The sequence below is a fragment of the Sphaeramia orbicularis genome, chromosome 6 (assembly GCF_902148855.1).
Source record: "Sphaeramia orbicularis chromosome 6, fSphaOr1.1, whole genome shotgun sequence".
Lineage (NCBI taxonomy): Eukaryota > Metazoa > Chordata > Actinopteri > Kurtiformes > Apogonidae > Sphaeramia > Sphaeramia orbicularis.
In genome coordinates, this window is record NC_043962.1 from 33,672,235 (window position 1) to 33,691,902 (window position 19,668).

Sequence of the window (19,668 nt, forward strand, 5' to 3'; positions counted from 1 at the left end):
ACAACATCATCTAGTTTTATTTTTACATTTTAAGTTCATTTTAGAGACTGTACTTTACCATTTAATCTTTACTAAGTTGAATCAGTGCCTACCTGACAACCCCCCCGCACCCCCCCTTTTTTTTTGTACTGTACTTCTGCTGGATTAAATAAAATATATTCTAAGGTCCATGCTATTATCTGTCATGAATCTAAGTCTTTTGACATTTATGGATGCTTCTATTTTGTTCAAATTTGACAGCGGAATAAATATCCATATCGTTAGTATTTTCAGAAGCGTGGTATTCTGGCAGTGTAGTGGGTATTAACACCTGAAACACTCAGGATGATGTGTTAGGTGTGTGAACAAATCGCCCACTCAGCATCTTTCCTTCAGATGGAAGTAATATGGGCCGAGCCATGGCCCACATTTAAAGACTAATAAACCCTCAAACCTGCCTTTGCACCCAGTGGCTCAAGTTAACCTGGACATGTCGCTGCCAAAACTGAGCTATTTTAGAGAGCAGATGTAATACTAATCCTAGTAGTGACTCATATATTTATTTTGCACCTTTGAAGTCCCTTTACTTTAGAATGTACTACAGTGTGTAGTGTTTTTAGACTGTTGTAATACTTGTGTTTATCTGAAGGTGGCAGCATTAGTGAGGGCTGCACATTGTTAAAAACTTTTTACAGAAGTATTAATTCACTGTCATGTTGATTTTAAGGGTGTAGTTGAATTGTATTGTGTGCCTTGACATATGTAGTATGTCTTCTATCTATTGATGCGAATGTAGTAAATACAAATGGTGGGATTAACAAGGGATTTACTGGATGACAGTTGTATTAAGATAAATCAACTTGAATGAACAAGTACTATATGTCAGTTTATGTGTTAATCTTCACAGAGGATGAGTCCAGTTTATATTTAAACAACATAGTAATGCGCAAAGGTCTTAGGCTAACATTAGGTTTGTTGGTTTAATAAAATTGTAATGTCCACACATGCATTTCTCAGTCTCTGTATTAAGATACAATATATGTGAAGCATGTACAGCAGTAATAACAAAAGTTTCATTGGAAAAACAGCCTCTATAAGCTAAAGTGGTAGTATTCAGTATGACCTCCCTTTGTGTTTAACATGTTTTTAACCCTTTTGTTCAGATAATATAAGATTTATTGCACAGGTGTCAAACATGCGCCCTGGGGGCCAAATCCAGCCCACCAAAGGGTCCAGTCCAGCCCTTGGGATGAATTTGTGAAATGCAAAAATTACACTAAAATATGAACAATCCTTTTTAGTTCAGGTTCCACATTCAGAACAACTCAATCTCAAGTGGGCAGGACCAGTAAAACACTATCATAATAACATATAAATATTGACAACATCAAATTTTTCTCTTTGTAAATGTAAATATTTTCATGTATTTACACTAAAACAAACAATAATTTTGCAAAAAATGTGAACAACCTGAACAAATATGAACAACCTGAAATGTCTTAAGAGAAGTAAGTACAATTTTAACAATATTCTGTCTGTTAATACATGTTTTGTGTATTTGTAGATCCACTGTGATCTGTAAGTTATAATGTACATGTATAAATGATAAACTGAGGCAAAATATTATATAAATTATAAAAAATTAAATAAAATAATATATAAATTACACTTATTTTTTCAGTTTGTTCATGTTATTCACATCTTTTGAAAGGATAGTTTGTAGATGTAAACCTGTCCATCATGTAAATTAACTTTTTGTGCTCTAAAACATAGAGAAAAGTTTGGAGTTGACATTATTTATAATATTATTATGTTATTATTTTACTGGTTCGGCCCATTTCAGATCAAATTTGGCTGAATCTGGCCCGTGAACATGTGTAAAATGAGTCTGACACCCCTGATTTATTGCATTAATTTTCTGATGTTTTATAACAGGTTTCATTCAACACATGTCAGATGTAAATAGAGATTTTAACCTTTACAACCCATTTAATTCAGTTTTTTTGTGTGTTTTTACAGGCTGTGCACATATTTCCTGTATTTTCTCACTGTATCTGAATAAAAGATGATGAGAAATAGTATACACACTAATTTCAACACTATAAAAACAACATAGCTTAAGGTGGACTGAGACTTGCACGATTCACATATACTTTACATTCTGAAATCCAATAATAATGCAGCTGCAAGCTCCAATGGTCTGTGGAGAAGCATCAAGTAGAAAGAATTTTCAGGATCTACGGTTCAGAAAGCAGGCCCGATACGCTGCGTTTACTGTCCAACAACATACTGCTGTCTCCTCACAGTCCAACACAGGATAGGGTTGTATTGTAAACATAGGCGTACACATCCCTTTGATGCATTTGTTACAAAGAAAACCTGCATTTCTGAATGGCAAAGAGTAACAGCAGCAGCAGAAGAATTGCATTACAGGTCACTCTGTAGACTTGCTCCCTATGTTCGCCTGAGTGAGAAAATGTGGTGGCTTCTTAATAAAGGGTGACAGATATGGGCCACAGCAGGGGGAGGGGTCTCATAGCAGAGCCACATAGGACTGATAACCATGGCACATAATAGCTTTGTAGATTAGTCGAGTTTTTTCTTTCCTCAAGTGATTCCCTGCTGTAAGATTGCTCCTTTTGTCTCTCATTGGCGTCTACTGTGGTCCCTCTGTTTGCATAGTCACGACTATAATACCTTTATTTGATTGCTCCTTGGTCTTTTGTTTTATTTTGCTACATACTTTAGATTAAGATGAGATTAGATGTGTAAATTTAATTTCAGAAAACTCAGATTTCCTTCCTGTTATAACAAAAGTTTGGGTGAAATGAGATTTTTAAGAAGTGTCTTTAAGCAGAAACATAACTGATGGGATCTAATTAACGTTATAACCAAAATAACTGCATCATATGTCATGTGTAAAGGGTTCAACTTAGATGATTTATGCAGCATTTTTTAGTTTCAGGCCAGGAATATTTTTCTCACAGCTTTTTTTACTGAATGTTTAATTCTGTCGTAGTACTTTCTATAAACACAGTATTTGCCTGCAAGTCACAATGTTCTAACATGTTCCATGATACTAAAATATGCATCAGATTAATTTATTAAATTTTTTTCCCTGTGGTATAAGAAATTGGGTCCAAACTCCTTGAGCTATTAAAGGAACCGTTTATCTATAAAGAGCTTTTGTCTTAAGGCTATTAATTAGGCTTTTAATTAATAATAGGAATTTGCAGTTACAGTATGATTTTAACATTGCTCTATATCATATTTACAAACATAAATGTATTTAAAAAGAGGTATAACAAATTGTTTCTAAATAGGTATATGGAAGATGAGGGATAAAAATAGTATTGTCTGAGAGACCAGTTGTGGTTTCTTGGAATTAAGAGAGAGTAATTTGAATTTCAGAGATTTTGATATGTGTGAGTGGATTAAAGTGAGGGCAGATGTGAAGTGTAGATGAATTGGGATTGTGGATGTGAAATTATGGAATGGACCTCATGATGCACTTAAGTTATTCACTCCTTTGGCGAAGTTAAAAAAAAAAAAAAAAAAAAAAAAAAAGAGTACTTTAAGTTTAAATTATTCAGAAATATTGAATTGAGATGGTAGATGTGTTTTGTTGTTGACTTTTTAATTTTTTAAAAAATTTATTATGGTGTGAATGCTCGATGCTGTACACATTTAAGTTGATGTAAGCAGTGTATTAGTTGAAAAGGATAGGCAAAAAAATAAGCTTTTGCTTCTAGCCTATTCCTTTACAATGACTGATGTCAAACCAAAAATAAATTCATTCATATGTATATATATACATATATATATACATATATATATACATATATATATATATATATATATATATATATATATATATATATATATATATATATATATATATATATATTAGTGAGCTCCCTGAGCATAGTTTAAATTTTTTTATTTATTATATTAGATGCCTATAATTAATAGGACAAATTTGCAAATGGACCTCATCTATTTTAGTATTTAAGGCTGTTTGTGGTTTCTTTTTTCTTCTGCAGATGAATAGAAAATGTTTCCCTCCTTTAAAAAAGCATTAACAGCCATAAAAGAAGACATTTTGAAGCTCAAGGAAACGCCATGCGAGCTGCCATCTCTCCTGATGATGTGATCGCTTTCTAGCTGAAAGTAGACGTTTCCTTGTACCATAATTTGTCTTTTGCGACTGACTGCAGATTGTGCGCTGCTGCTGCTCATACGCAATCCCTGGATAGGTGGTTGCCATGGATTCCTGGGTCACATGCGTGGGTTTCCTGTAGCCAGAAGCAGCAGAAGATGCTTGGACCAAAAATCCAGAGCCATTTTCATTCAAGAAAAAGAGAGGATTCGCTGTGGAAGGCTCGCTGACTGGGTGGCCTGACTACACCCGTGTGCTTTCTGCCTTTCGACTGTCTGTTTTGGATTATCTGACATTTGCAGCAAACCGCTTTTGTCCACATTCATAGACTGAAAACAGGAATGAGTATAGAAATTCCTGAAGGACTGACGGAGCTGTTACAGAGCTTTACCGTGGAAGTGTTGAGGAATCAGCCCAGGGATTTACTCGAGTTTGCATTACAGTACTTCACCCAGCTGAAGGACAGTGAGACCAAAGAGGCCTCTTTTGGCAATGACCAAAATTCGGCCCCTAGACCTGGAAAAGCGGTCAATTTTATTGACGAAGCCATGCAGATCGACTCGGAAGATGGAGAGGAGGACGACGACGATGACGAGGAATTCATAGGTATGGTTCAGATTTAGCGAATGTCATGCAGATGCTGGGAATGCGTATGAGTTGAAGTTATTTGGGATTAGGATGTTGCATGGTTTCGGATGCGCGGGGGTGCAGGAGGCACATGAACGCACTGATGCTCGCCACCTTGCATCCATCCACCGCGGCTCTGTCATTTGCCATATATGGTCACGGAGGCTGAATGATGGGTAATGAACGTGCCCTGCTCCTCATCTGAGAGGACATGTTCTGTGTAAGCCTGATCAGATGCACTTTCAGAAATGGTGTGTTTCTCCCAGACTGAGAATGTGCACTTGTAGGTCATTGGAGTATTTCCAGTTTCAGGTGCAGGCCTGCTGGGCCTACCCTCTGGATGCACCAGAACATGACAAAGGGGATCAATGTAGGTCTGTCATGAGGCTCTGCTGGTCGAATGTACCTTTGAGTGCCCTAGCCTCATTTACATTTCCTTTAACATAGCTCGTACAATGGCCAGTGCAGGATTGCCATAAGGTGCAGCAAGTAGCATAGCAACCCAGAGCTCTGACACAGCATCCCAATGAGTGGTGGGGTGTGCAAGGCTGGCAGCAATGGTTACATAAAGACAAGGACAACAGCCATTTATCACAAAAACTACTGGAGAATATTTGATTGTCATTATAGCTCCATGATAATCACACCATCAGGTACTTTTCAGTCATATTTCAGTGAAATGCACTCAGCTCTGTGCCAGATTATTAATGGAGAAGACCTTCTGACTAATGTATATTTCATGCCAAGCTATTGTGCTGGAGTATGGCAGTTTTTACTGTTTTACATTGGATTTTTTTGTCATTTAAATTCGATTCAACAATGCAAATTCACTTCAAAGCCAGCTGCTCTTATTCAGGTTTTTCCCAAATGAATATGTATCCTTCAGGGCCACTACACTAGAGTGCACAGCCAGGCTTTTCACTGACCATTTGGTTAGAAGCCATTTTTACATGATGAAATCTGACATGTTAATATAGATATTTTGTTCTTTTGCAGCACCAGTGATAAACAGATTCATCAGAAGAGCATCAGGTGAGTGGTCATTTTGTCTGTTTAAACTAGCCTTTAAAAGCATGATCTGTCAAGAGAAACACTGGACAATGTCAGGACTGGAAATATATAAAAGTTCTTTGACACATGAACACCAAGGCTACGTCAGATTTGCACCAGTACAAGCCATCACAAAGTATTTTTCCATCTGCTTTTTCTCACTGTCTTTGGGTTATAATAATAGCAATGATTTACAGTCTGGTACATTACACATTGTAGAACCACTTTGTCTTAAGACAGGTTAATAGTATCAGTGGGTTACAAGGGTGGGGAGATCAGGAAGTGTACCACTAATCATAATCTTTAGCTTATAATAATATTAAGATTGTAGCTTCTGAGTAATGTATCACAGTTGATTTTTTTTTTTTATCTTGAATCGACACGAGGATAAGAAAGTAAAGGTATTTATAGTGACTCTTGTTTAAGCATGTATATTGTACCACTTAAACCAGGACCTGAATGCCAGAATTCAACAAAGACAGTCGGAATAAAAATACACCAATTAAGTGTAAATGGTTCTTATATATAATAAAATATATGTATTTAAGTCCAATTAAGCATCTACACATGAGTAAAGATGTTTTGTTGACCCTGTTTGAGGATTTTAGAGTAAAATTTTCATCATTTATGACTTGGATCATAAATTATAACATAACATAACACAAGATTAATTTTATTGATCCCACAAAGGGGAAGTTCACTGGTTAAGGCAGATAATGTGCAGGGCAAATAAATAGTGCATGCAGCACAGATAATGCAAAAAACAATACAAAAATCATAATAAAACTTTACAGACAATATTACATTAGAGGTAAAATGTTTCAGTTTGGGTCCATTCAGAGGTTGTGTCATTTCAATAATACATAATTATGGCTGTTATATCTTTTAGAAAGCAATATTCCATCCCACCACCATCACAATCCACCACAGCCCCACATTTAAGACAAAAAAGTTGATTTTTTGCAAGATCCATTGTATGAAATGGCTCTGAATCATCCCTAGGACTTGGCTTTTATTGTTCTGTTGGGATCACAGTGGTGCTGCAGGGCCACCAGAGTTTGAGCTTTTGTTTCTTGGTCTTTGTTATTTAATGTTCATATGCCCAAAACCTCAGCTTTATAAAATGCTTTACCAGAAATCTGATTTTTTACATCACTTTGCCCTGTTGTTGAGAACGTGCAGTTCATTAATGTGTTTATTTCTGTCATGCAGTGTGTGCTGAAGCTTTCAATCCTGATGAAGATGAAGAGGATAAAGAGCCAAGGGTGAACTGTGTTTCATGACACAAAACATCTGGCTTTAATGTCTTGGCTTAGTTTGAACTGAAACTTCCTGCATGTACTTTCATGTGTAGACCACTAAAGGCCGTATCACAGGAGTATGTTTTAATTTGCAGGTCACTTACCCAAAAACAGATGAACAGAGACAGAGGCTACAGGAAGCGTGTAGGGACATTCTTCTATTCAAGAATTTGGATCCGGTAAGTGAAATATTCCACAGGCACTCTGAGCTCCTCTGGTTTGTACTCTGCCATCTCTTAAATTAAACAAAAGGGAAAATGGCTGGAGGCCAGAACTTTTTGCCACAGCTCAGTACACTACATATGATTTTCAGGATAGTTTTAAAGGAGTGATATTTTGCTTTTTTTTAAATGGTATTATGCATTTTAAAACATTTCCCTGTGGTCTACATAAACTATAAATGCTATGCTTGGGTCTGTATTCTTCATTAATTAAACTCCACAGGTCCATCTTCAACCCTATTTCTGAGTAATGACACCAAAAAAGTCGTTTTGAGCGCTGGCCCTTTAAATGCAAATGAGCCACTTCACACCCCACCCCATCCAGGTTCTTGGCTGTGCTGCTCTGTCCCATTCAACCAAAAACTGAACATTTTAGGTAATCAGCTCGAATTTTGGACATATTTTCAGTATGGACTACAACCGCTGGTACTGACAAACAATTATGGCGTTCCTGGAGAAATGTTCGTCGGAAGTCTTGACCTTATATGTGCAAATGTCGTGACGTAACTAGTTATAGATGTAACAAATTAAGCAGGAATTAAAACAGGTTGTAGAAATTCACTCGATTTTTGCCAAAATGAATATAAAGATAGCTTTACAGCACCTGGAGGGTTCAAATTCAAACATTATGAACTATCAGGGTCCCCAAATACACAAATAAATATACCAAAGAGTAATACAAGTAGGTTTAGCAAAATATGACCCCTTTAAGTAGTTATTTTCAATGTTGGTGAATCATCATAGCATGCAAAGTTACATGCTCTCTTAACGTCGCTATACCATAATATCACAGGAGGAGATGTCTCAGGTGCTTGATGCCATGTTTGAGAAGTTTTGCACAGAGGGGGAGCACATCATTGATCAGGACGATGATGGGGATAACTTCTATGTCATCGAAAGGTGAATTTCATCTCACGTCCTAGATAGAGATTATATTTTTATCAGCTCTGTGAATTTATGTGACCAAGCATTAGAAAAAAAAACTATGTTCATACCTCTTTGTCTTTCTCTTTTTATTCAGTGGGATGTTTAACATTTTTGTGAAGGTTGATGGAAATGACAAGCTGGTAGGCTGCTATGACAACCGAGGCAGCTTTGGTGAACTGGCATTGATGTACAACACCCCCAGGGCAGCCACAATAATCGCCACTTCGCCTGGAGCCCTTTGGTGCCTAGTGAGTAAACTGTTAAATCCACATGTAAGAGCACAGCAGGTTCTGAACTCAGCTTTTTATTACTTGCTGTGCCTTCACTTGTTATGATTTGCAGTTAAATATTCAGACCAGTGCCACCTGAGAACCTATTTCTAGCATTTGTGGTAACATATAAAACACCTACGAAGGCAACCGAGAGTAAACACAACTACGTATTTTTATTATAATGCAAAAGGCAAATAGAATGGCAGTTTTTAGCCTGTTGAGAGTGATGTGAAGAGACATGCTTGTGAAGCATCCGCGTGTCTGTGTACTCAAAACACTATGAATCATTGAAACAGGGTCTCCCACTGCTATCATGAAGCAAAGGTGAGGGAAAAATGACTGCATACTTTATTACATTAGTTTCCAGATATTTTGTTGAATTGCACCAACAGCTGCTGTGCATACTCAGTAGGTACATGATCTCTTTTTGTACTGCAGGTCGTTTCTAAATGACTCAGAGGGTTATGTCCTTAAACCTTTTGTAGCAGCTTGTTATGTCATCCAAGTGCAAGCTGTGCGGCTGTATCCCCAACTGACCTGACTACTTATAATGTGTGTTTGAGGTTGCACAAAGAGACAAGGAGAGGTGTGCATGATTAAGTTGTGTCAAACCTGCTCTGCCATCACAAATCCAAACTTGAAGAGCAACGGTGCTGCTGGAGTCTCAGAGCAGAACCCCACAGCAGCAGCCTGAAACCAGCCTAGTTTATGCCTATGATTAAATGTAAATACACATAGCTCCTTGATAGATTCGTTGGATATTAAACCTATAAATTGTAAATAACAACTGTGGACCATTTTACCAGAGGTTTAAGGTATATGTTTACTTGTTTGGTTAGAAAAATACTATGTTTGCAGCTAGGGGGCACCCTTGGGAGCACTTCATGTGGGTTAACATTTATGTGTTTTACATCCTCTGTGAACTATACATCAACCTAACACACTGCTGGGATGTTGTTAAACGTTTATCAGTGAAAGTAGCAGGATTAAATGAGCACATGGGTGGTTCTGTTAGAATTTCAGTGGTATTATGAAACAGAGAGGCTCTATTTACTCTAACTCACAGTGGTATCTATTGCTAAATTTCAGTTTAGCGTTGTTTGATTAGGATGACCTAAAGATCTGGGACTGTAGGGGAAATGTAAACAAGAACACACTCATTTTGTTTTCTACGGAGTATAACTTTAATCATTATTATGCCAGAATTCTTACCTAATGTGTTTTAATTGTTCAATCTCTATTTCAGGACCGTCTGACATTCAGAAGGATCATAGTGAAAAATAATGCCAAGAAGAGGAAGATGTATGAGGCATTTATTGAAACACTACCGTTGCTTACATCATTAGAGGTTAAAATTCACACTTTTTTTCTTTTTAGCATTATATAAGTGTTTGTTAGAGCTCCAGTAAAATTATTCTCAAGCAAATGTCATTTCACCCACAGCTCTCAGAGAGAATGAAAGTAGTCGATGTGCTCTCCACCAAGGTGTTCAGCGATGCACAGCAGATTATTGCTCAGGTGAAACTCTCTGCCTGATCTCTTTTATAGTTGGTCTTTTCCCTCATTGACTCACCTTTCTATTTTGTCCTCATTTACATATGTATTCATATTTTGGATTTCAGGGTGATTTAGCAGATAGCTTCTACATTGTTGAGTCCGGCCAAGTTAGAATCACCATGAAGAGAAGCAGGGTAGGTTTCACAGTCGTCCTCTTCTCATTATATACATTATATACGGTATATATTTCTGTTTGGTGTCTTATGGTGCGCATGTTTCTGCCTTTACAGACAAAAAAAGACCAAGAGGAAGAGGAGGTGGACATCGCTACATGTTCTCGAGGCCAATATTTTGGAGAATTGGCCCTGGTTACAAACAAGCCCAGGGCAGCGTCAGCCTATGCTGTGGGAAGCGTCAAATGTCTGGGTACATTTTGTGCAGTTTATTCATCGTTTATGCATTGTCTAACAAGTGCATTTCACTGCTTATTATATTATGATTTCCTTAACCTTCTTTTATGTGTCTTCTCTTTTGTTCTGCTCAGTCATGGACATTAAAGCCTTTGAGAGATTGCTGGGCCCTTGCATGGACATCATGAAGAGAAACATTGCTAACTACGAAGAGCAGCTGGTGACCCTGTTTGGAAGTAGCACTGAGATTGAACAACAAAGTGCATGAGATAACTGCATTGGACTATAGGTTTATTGGAAGAAAAGGCTTATATGGAACCACTTAACAGCTTTTGTTACAAGAAATGTGAATATACACTATGACATTTGTGTGTCACATAAATTAAACAGACTATGTTATGTCAGTTTCCCATTTGAAACAAGGTACATTTGAACAGATTTTGCCACTGAGTGTTATGATTAAAGTAAAATAAGCCAAAGCAGAGTTGCTTAAAGCTTGATTAAATTAGACTCCTTACAACTCTCACCTTAAAAGTGTAAGTGTGCATTTTAATTGTCAGTGTCAGATGTATTATTTGTTTGTACAATTAGCACTTTTGTTAACTCTCACCTTCTTCCCCTACAGTGTTATACTTAACACCTACAGCATTTATAGCCTCTGTAAATTTCTAGACATTGTTTATTAAAATCAGATGCCAAAGCTAATTTCTTACTGGAAAATTGCGAGCAAATATGTCACTTTCTCTCAGCGCTCTTGGATCGAGCACTAACACTCGCAGTATGAAGTGCACTTGTTAAAGTGGGCCTCAACAAGAGAAAGGATAAACAATGTTTGTTAAGGAAGTTGATTTAATTTTATGTTTTATCACACTTTGGATCACTACAGATTGTACACTTGGCAGTACCTAAAGGTTTTTTACAAATATGTTTCTTTTTATCATACGATTTAATCCCTTGAATACATGTTCATAAACTGTATATCATTGTTCGTAAGTGTTTGTGGCTGTTAGCCTAATACTATGCTTTTTCAGGAAAAAAAAAGAAGAAAAAAAAAACAAACTTCAGAGATATAGCTGATAATTTTGTAAGAATATACAACACATTGCTGTACAACTTTAAATTTAGTATTTACTGTTCTGATATAGGCCCACCTTTAATTTGATAAGTTGCTTAACTAGACTGTAGTCGTTACAAGCAGCGTCTTGAGACAATTGATTTTCCTGTGTTTTACTGTAAAGTTTTAAGTCAAATTGTTTTTGTGTCGGTGAAACATACGTACACTATGATTATGACATCCATTATTGCTGTCTACCTCTGCCAACAACCAATATTGTTTGGAAACATACGCTTTTACTCCCTCTCGACAGAAACAAAGTCTTTTTTTTTTTTTTTTCTCTTGGACTGACACGAAACATGATAAATTGAAGTCTCCTGTAATTTCTCTGTGCTTTACTGCAACGTAGATTGTTAAAAGCTGGTTTGACATTTAAGCATTCTGATTTTGTTTTCCCCTTGTGCAGGTAGTACTGGTAATTTTTGAAGGCAAATCTATATTACTGGCTAAATGAACTGTATGTTTCACTTTTCATGTCAATAAAGAACGTTTTTATACCTGGGGGTCACATCAGTATTTTTCTCAATGCAGAACAACACCATTTTAAAACCACCCATTCACTCATTCACCAAACTTATTCATTCATTCCCTTTTCAGACCCATTCATTTTTCATTCATTTAGGCTCAGATTGAAAAGTGATCCTTGAGTTGATCGGTTCAAAGGGGGAGGCTAAAAACATTCAGAGAGCAATGCAAAGAGGGACTTCTTGCTGTAGTTGCAACATTTTACATAAAAAAATAACCATGTATTGTTCCTGATGTTGCCAATCAGCTGTTACTGGGCAGTAACAGGCATGTACTTTCATCCAATGATACTATGATCAACAAACTAGACCCCACCCTCTATGTTTTTCTCAAGCGCATCAGCCAATAGAGTTTCTTTATTTCTGTTATTGATGCTGTCAAGAGCCAATAGGAGGCTGCCTCTGGAACCACTCATTCCCGCCCCTCGAGTGAACGCCAGAGAGTTTCTTGATGGCGACAGGTCTGGTAAGTGGGAAGTTGTCTACTTTTTTCGAAAAAACTCATAGTTAAAACTAAATTTTAACACGAGTATTACCTAATCGTCGTCTTTGCGTTTCCGATTCTGTGTTTTAACGAGGTTGTCACGCACTTATTTGATGTCGAATCGCAGGTTGTGGTCGACTATGTTTTTTTTTTTTTTTTCGCTGTGACGCTGTTTTGGTGATAACAGTCCCAGTCGACAGCAGTTTTGTTTGCCCTAGCAAGTCATTCAGTCGGTGAAATCTGCTTAAATCAGTCGGGAAATGTCGTGTAAATGCTTGTAGAGGCTTTCTTGTCATTCATTTTGAACGGGGCAGAGGGGTTGCGTCATGCCTCAACTTGTTGACATTCTTTTGTTTACAGTGTTAGACCCGACAGCCTATAGGTTTGCGTTAAGGACCCCGCTGCTGCTTTGGAGAAGAGAGGAAACACTAGGCCTTATGATCACATACTGTTTTTCTACATGATTGCAATCCAGATGTGTGTTATTGACGGATAAATTGAATGTGTTATCAATGTATAGGCGCGTTCGAAGTCGAGCTACGGTTTACCAGATGTGCGCGAGCACAATTGTATCATTTCCCATAAAATTGCATTTTTTTCTTAATCGTTATATCCGATGTTTGCAGACTCATTTTCATGTTTTTAACCTGATTTTATGTCATGAATGCGTCGCTAAAATTAGATGATTTCCAAAGCATCGGAGACTAATCTTCAGACACTGATGCTCGTGCACATTTTCTCTACTTTTAAAAGCTGCATTTTCCACTTTTGTTAAAACGAAAACCAGCGATCTATCACTAATGCTACGCAGTTATGAATGAATGAGCTCTGGTACGCATGCGCCAAATCCTTTTAAGTTTATAAACAAGGCCTCCACGCAGCGGGTCACATGACCAGTCACAGCGGTTTAGTGTATCGATTCACAGACAAAGGATTCCCTTAAGGCTCTTCTCTTTTCCGTCATGTTACTGCAAATATATGGCATGTCTTGCAGTATTTGCATTGCGTCTTGCGTATTTTTTATTGCCGTTGTCAGAAATAGTGGATACATTTTAAGTCTATTATTTTTTGACTCTGTATGTATGAATGGATCTCCTTCAATGAAATCATTATATTACTATCAAAAATAAAAAAAAAAACAATTCATTGCATTTATTGTCTCTTGAATTATCATCAGTTGCATATTGTTGAAGCTTTAATTTTGTCTTTTTGTTTTGCGCGATAACAGCTGATGTGGCAGACATTAATGATGAAAGCTAAGTAAAGTGACCTGCAGCCTGTTAACAAAGAAGAAACAGCAGATCATTGAAAGAATGGACGAGTCCTTTGATCCACTCAAGTGTAATGAGGACCTGCCCTCCTCACCTGGGTGCCACATGGATTATGGTATTTTTCTTCACCTATATATTACATTGAAGCATGGTGTGCTTTTAATGTGTTTATAATAATATTACCGATGACCTCTCTAGATGATATGCCAGAGCTGCAAGAGGTGGAGGAGGACCAGAGGTCTCCTGAGCTGTTCCAGGTTGGAGCAGGAGTGTCCCACCAGGAGCTCAGCTGTTCTCCCAGCACCAACTGGCTCGCTGAGTTGGCTAACATTGCCACCAGTCCTCAGAGCCCATTACTGAAGGATGCCCCGCATAAGAGGTTTGTATCATAGCTTATTTTCAAAAACCTAAATTGTGAAGCTTATTTAGACATTACAGTCAAAGCAAGTCAGTTTTTTCTATGTAGCACCTTATTACACAGTTGCCTCAAGGGGCTTTACTGTCTGTACAGTATCAAAACAGGTATAAAATAAAAACACAAGCCTGTCATAAAGCAGGATCATCAGGTTAGTGGCATAATTATCTCTGCCCTGAAGGTTATGTAATTGCTTCTTTCTGTCTTGTCAGCAGGTTTACACTAAAACTAATGCAAGAATTTTTAAGAAACTAGATGGAAAGATAAGGCAAAGGACAAGACTGAATGCCATCACCTTCCTAAAATAGTAGCCTATTTTATGTTTTGATTGAATGACTTTTTTGCCTAAATCATCAAATACTCAATTTCTGGTTAAGATTTTGTGTTTCCTGAGAAATCTGAAAAAATGAGGAAGGCAGTTATTTTTAGAAGTTGATGATGTGTTACATTTTGGAGCAGATCTGTAAAAAGGGGGTGAGGCTTGAGTGCTTCCTAACATCTTACTTGGAATGGTAAAAATTGGTGTAATAAAAAAACAAAACAAAAAAAAAACAGTGACACTAAGTATCAAAGAAAAAAAAAGATAGTTTTAATTTGTATTTTATTTGTAGTTTAATAACACTGTTAAATGGGGAGAGGAGTGGGCTGTTTGGCTTTTGCAGAGGTCAGTGCTCTCTAACTTAAAAAATATGGAGCCACTTAAAAATATTTAAGGTATTACACATATGCAACAGTGTTATAAAGGTTTATTATGCCTATTTATTATACATATTAACAAACTGTACTTGCTTCATTTATTTATTTTCAGATCATCTCCAGTCCACATTTTTGGCAACAGTAATAGTTTACATTCCTATGCCCGGCCTCCATTAGCGAGCAGTGCACCCAACCCCTCCAGAGGACACCTCAGGGAGCGTAGGCGTGTCCGGGTAATGCTTTACCTTTAGTCTCAACTTATCACTGCCATTTACACTCATTAATTGCATTTTTTTTTTCATCAATGCATTGTGTGTAAGTGAATTTTAAGTAGTTTTTTAGAACTTTATTTTATTATCTACAACAGGCCAGCAGTGAATCCGAATCTGGAGTTTTCTCAATGTCTTCATCGTTTTCTGATGATGAAGACATGGCCTGGTCACACTCCTGGCCTTCTACAGCCTGGCATTGCTTCCTTAAAGGTGTGTACATATGTTGACGTATATAAACTTATAACCTGTAAAATGACACTTAAACTTACAATGTTCATGTTTAGCACAAGATTTTCAAGAATTTCATAAAACAAAAAAATGTGTGTTTGCTTAAGGTACAATCCATAGTCTAGTTAAAGAAGAAGACAACCTGCTCTGTCACTAAAAATGAAAACATGGACATGGATCTGTATTTTCAGGAAAAAAAAACCCGACATGCTGTAAATATACATCATTTTGGTAAACACATATCAAAGTTCTGAATGAGTTCTGATTAAAATAAAGCCATATTTAAATGGGTGGTATTTTCCTTGCACTCTTCAATTCTATATGTGGATCAATCTGTAATTTCTCCTGTCAAAACATTACTGATTGGACCTTTAAACTAGTCTTCTTTCAAAGTGTGTCGATGAAAGCCAGACCTGTAATCAGGGTTGTATTTGGTCTAAAGCTGCGTTTGTGCTGACACTAATCTGTTGTTTACGCTTTTCTTTACACTTCTCATTTTTTCCCCCAACCAAAATGGCTATGAACCAAAAAAAAAAAAAAAAAAAGTGCCACCTAGTGTCTAAATAGTGGTATTACATTCACTCCCTCCAGTGATCTTTCACAACTTTTTATTACTCATTGTCTTACATCAGGATTGTCAAACTCATTTTAGTTCAGGGGCCACATTCAGCCTAGTATGATCTGAAGTGGACCAAATCAGTAAAATAATAAGTGAGAAAAGTAAAATTACATTATCAAAATGTTTACATGTACAAAGTTGTCATGAAAATACGAATAACATGAACAACCTGAAATGTCTTAAGAAAAATAAGTGCAGTTTTAACAATATTATGTCTTAGTTTATCAGTTACACATATGCATTACAAGTTACAGACCACAGTGCATCTACAAATACACTAAACATTTAGTAACAGGCAGAATATTGTTAAAATTGCACTTACTTCTCTGAAGTCATTTTAGGTTTTTCATAGTTGTTCAAGTTATTCACATTTCCTGTGAAAGGATAGTTTGTAAATATAAACATAGTCATGCACATTTTTTTTTTACACTAAAACAAAGAAAATTTTGGAGTTGTCATTATTCAGAGGTTATTGTAATAGTATTTTACTGGTCTGGACCACTCTAGATTATATTGGTCTATATGTGGAACATGAACTAAAATGATTTTAACTTCCTTCATTGTTAATGTCTCAGTGTAATTTTTGTATTTCACAACTTCATCCCAAGGGTGGAATTGCACCATTTGGCAGGCTCACAAGCCTTTTGGCCCACAGGCCATATGTTTGACTCCTGTATCTTACATAGTTTTGTTGATATCCAGGAACTCGCCTGCGCTTCCATCGAGGTCCTAATGTGGAGTGGCAGGAAGCAGATGAACTTGGCGATTCTGATGATGACTCAGACGATGAAACCATGATGCCATCCTCCTCCTCTTTGAAGGTAGGAAATAAACTTTGGTATGCCTTCATTTTTTATATTTTGATTTTAACCCAGAAAGACCCAATCATCCAACACACAACCAAAACCTTCTACTGATCTAAACTGTTTAATACCTGTTAATCCATTAATCCTATCAATCCATGTAAATAATTGGTGTAAAATGCTGTTTGTCATCTTTTCATGGTCATCAGATATGACCCATTTAGACGTTCAGAGGCTCCGTATTGAACATGTAGACATTGTCATCTTCTGCAACATTGATTCACCAGTAAAACCCATGGAGTTGGATCAATGACAGTGGATGGACACCCTGGGTTTATGTTCAGTTAATGATAGATTTGACTGAAAAAGTCACTTTTTCTGCAGTTTTCTTTGCTTTTGATATAATAACCTTCAACTTTAATCTGGCCTTTTATGAACACTCACATGATTAGTAAATTAAATACCTGATTTATACTGATAAAATACAAAATACAAAGGATAATATTGTAAATAAATGGTGATAAATCACTTAAGTAAGGTTAGATATAGAGAAAATTTTATTTGGGAACTGACATAAAAGTAGCGCTGAGTCTTTATGGGCTAATTGTAATCGTCATTTACTCTAAAATTTGAAAGTTTCCAGCTTGGGTTGCATTTGTTAGGGTGTTGTTACAAAGTTAATTATTTGAATTATATGAGTGCACAGTGGCAGCTAAACTATACGTCAAAGTAATGAGTAAGAAAGAGAAGTGACTATTTAACCACATTTTACAGTGTTGGTGTCATATAGATCATGTATACAGAGTAATCGATAGGTAAACACCACATGAGATACCATATCAGATGTCAGTGTTGATGCTATATTGGAGCACAGGAGGTTTACATTTGTTTGGTGTGACGGGCATGTTTTATATTCAGTGCAGAAACTGATAAACCTGCATATAAATTAGCCCCTGAAACCGGTTAAAGGATAGAATTGTTACATTGCTTTTTAATACAGGAAGAACATGTCTTACTAATTAATTTTATGTGTCTAACATCAGTCCTCATTGATCCAAAATGACCAATGAAGTGTCTAAATATAGACAGTATGTCTGTAGTGAAAAATAGAAACCAAGAGCCTGATTCACAATCCACTGAGCTGATGTAGTGGGTGAATAAAGACTTTTCTGACTGGCCTTTTGCTTCCTTTACAGAGATATGGTTCTGAGGGGCTGAAGTTGGTGAGCCATGAGGACACCATATCTTTTGGCCAGGCAGTTCTGAAACTGACCTTTGACCCTGGCTCCCCTGATGACAGCCTTTTGACAGCCGAGTGTCGACTGGATCACCCATTTTTTGTGAAAAATAAAGGTAGAATAAACTCTTAAATCAGGTCTTGTTGAAGTAAGTGCAAATCTAGACTGTAGGGTATTTAACGTTAAAACATATGCTTTATGTCGATGAGAAAAAGCTAACTATTTTTCAGATGCATTTTTTATTGTCAGCAAAAAATATTGAACATAATAGACTGACATTTATATTTTGGCTAGTTTGAAGATTTATTTCACCAAACCCAAGAATCCTTCCAACACTCAGAGCCTCTTCCCTCCCACCAACTAATGCCATAGCAACAACCACACAATTACACTATTTATTAGTTATCAAACAGGTCCACATTCACATTGTGTTTGGTGGGACATTATTGACTCTTACTGATGAAAGAAATGTTCAAACGTCTCAGTATCTAGGTCTTCTTTGTTGCACTAAACCCTACTAGACACATTATATGTATTTTTATAAGGGAAAGATGTGAGAGATATGACTATTGGTGACTGCACCCCTGTCAGTTCTGCAAGAATAATATGATAATAAGATTATAATATAACATTATGAATAATAATCTCACTAACTAAAATCCCCCAGACATCTCCATACAACATGCAAGGAGCAAATCCCATCAGAAATCTAATTACTGGCATGAAATATGTTCAATGGCAAAATTTGAAGTATATACATATAATAATGATGATTTTGGTTTTTTGAAACACCAACATCAGCCTTAATTGTATCTCAGTCTATAATATTTCAAGGTTGAAATAGATTTTACATCATTATATGGAGTTAGTCTTTGCCAGCTTATACATATTATTCAAGAGGAAAACTCATTTTTGTCTGAAAAGCAATTAGAGTTAAGGTTAAAAAACGGTCTTTATTTCTGTTTCAGGGTGGTCCTCCTTTTATCCGAGCCTTACTGTGGTGCACCATGGGATCCCGTGTTATGAGATGCAGCTTGGTGACATATGCCTGCCACCAAACCACCCAGATGCCATAAACTGTGATGACTCTGTTGTCTTTGATACTTTCAGAAGGTGAAGCCCTGCACTCTAACTAATGTGGACTTGTCGTTTTGTAAATTGGAGACTTAAAGGGGTCATTTTTCACTTTTTTAAATGGAATTATGCATTTAAAACATTTCCCTGTGGTCTACATAAACTGTAAAGCCTATGCTTGGGTCTGAATTCTTCACTAATTCAACTCCACAGGTCCATCTTCAACCCTATTTCTGACTAATGACACCAGAAAGGTCATTTTGAGCACTGGCCCTTTAAAAGCAAATGACCCACTCCCTCCAGGTTGTTGACTGTGCTGCTCTGTCCTGTTTCTCCTCACTCTTAGAAATCTTTGTTGTAAGTCTTGACCTAATATGTGCAAATGTCATGACGTAACTATTTATAGACGCTACAAATCAAGCAGGAATTAAAACTGGTTGTAGAAATCCACTCGATTTTTGCCAAAATGAATATAATGATAGCTTTG

At 36.7% G+C, this 19,668-nt stretch overlaps 2 protein-coding genes across 2 annotated transcripts in view; both read left to right on the forward strand.

Moving 5' to 3' along the window:
* The first annotated feature begins 4,133 nt into the window (after nt 1-4,133).
* Nucleotides 4,134-12,054, forward strand: prkar2b (protein kinase cAMP-dependent type II regulatory subunit beta). The gene is made up of 11 exons (XM_030137020.1): nt 4,134-4,744; nt 5,762-5,797; nt 7,028-7,080; nt 7,212-7,295; nt 8,131-8,237; nt 8,359-8,512; nt 9,783-9,884; nt 9,980-10,054; nt 10,159-10,227; nt 10,324-10,459; nt 10,578-12,054. Exons 1-11 carry the CDS (start codon nt 4,480-4,482, stop codon nt 10,709-10,711), a joined length of 1,215 nt encoding a protein of 404 aa, XP_029992880.1. The 5' UTR covers nt 4,134-4,479; the 3' UTR covers nt 10,712-12,054.
* Nucleotides 12,055-12,500: 446 nt separating this feature from the next.
* hbp1 (HMG-box transcription factor 1) overlaps nt 12,501-19,668 on the forward strand; it is a 15,568-nt gene continuing 8,400 nt past the window's right edge. Inside the window, exons 1-8 of the mRNA XM_030136549.1 lie at nt 12,501-12,547; nt 13,794-13,951; nt 14,035-14,215; nt 15,060-15,180; nt 15,315-15,429; nt 16,769-16,887; nt 18,066-18,222; nt 19,076-19,220. Of these exons, the coding sequence (XP_029992409.1) occupies nt 13,879-13,951; nt 14,035-14,215; nt 15,060-15,180; nt 15,315-15,429; nt 16,769-16,887; nt 18,066-18,222; nt 19,076-19,220 (911 nt within the window). The 5' untranslated portion in view covers nt 12,501-12,547; nt 13,794-13,878. The remainder of the gene's footprint in view (nt 12,548-13,793; nt 13,952-14,034; nt 14,216-15,059; nt 15,181-15,314; nt 15,430-16,768; nt 16,888-18,065; nt 18,223-19,075; nt 19,221-19,668) is intronic.

What these genes read in the sequence shown, in the direction of transcription:
- prkar2b (XM_030137020.1), top strand. Translation starts at nt 4,480, where the DNA reads ATGAGTATAGAAATTCCTGAAGGACTGACGGAGCTGTTACAGAGCTTT. An exon ending in AACTTCTATGTCATCGAAAG is followed by an intron (nt 8,238 to 8,358) that starts GTGAATTTCATC and finishes CTTTTTATTCAG; the next exon opens with TGGGATGTTTAACATTTTTG. An exon ending in CTGGAGCCCTTTGGTGCCTA is followed by an intron (nt 8,513 to 9,782) that starts GTGAGTAAACTG and finishes TCTCTATTTCAG; the next exon opens with GACCGTCTGACATTCAGAAG.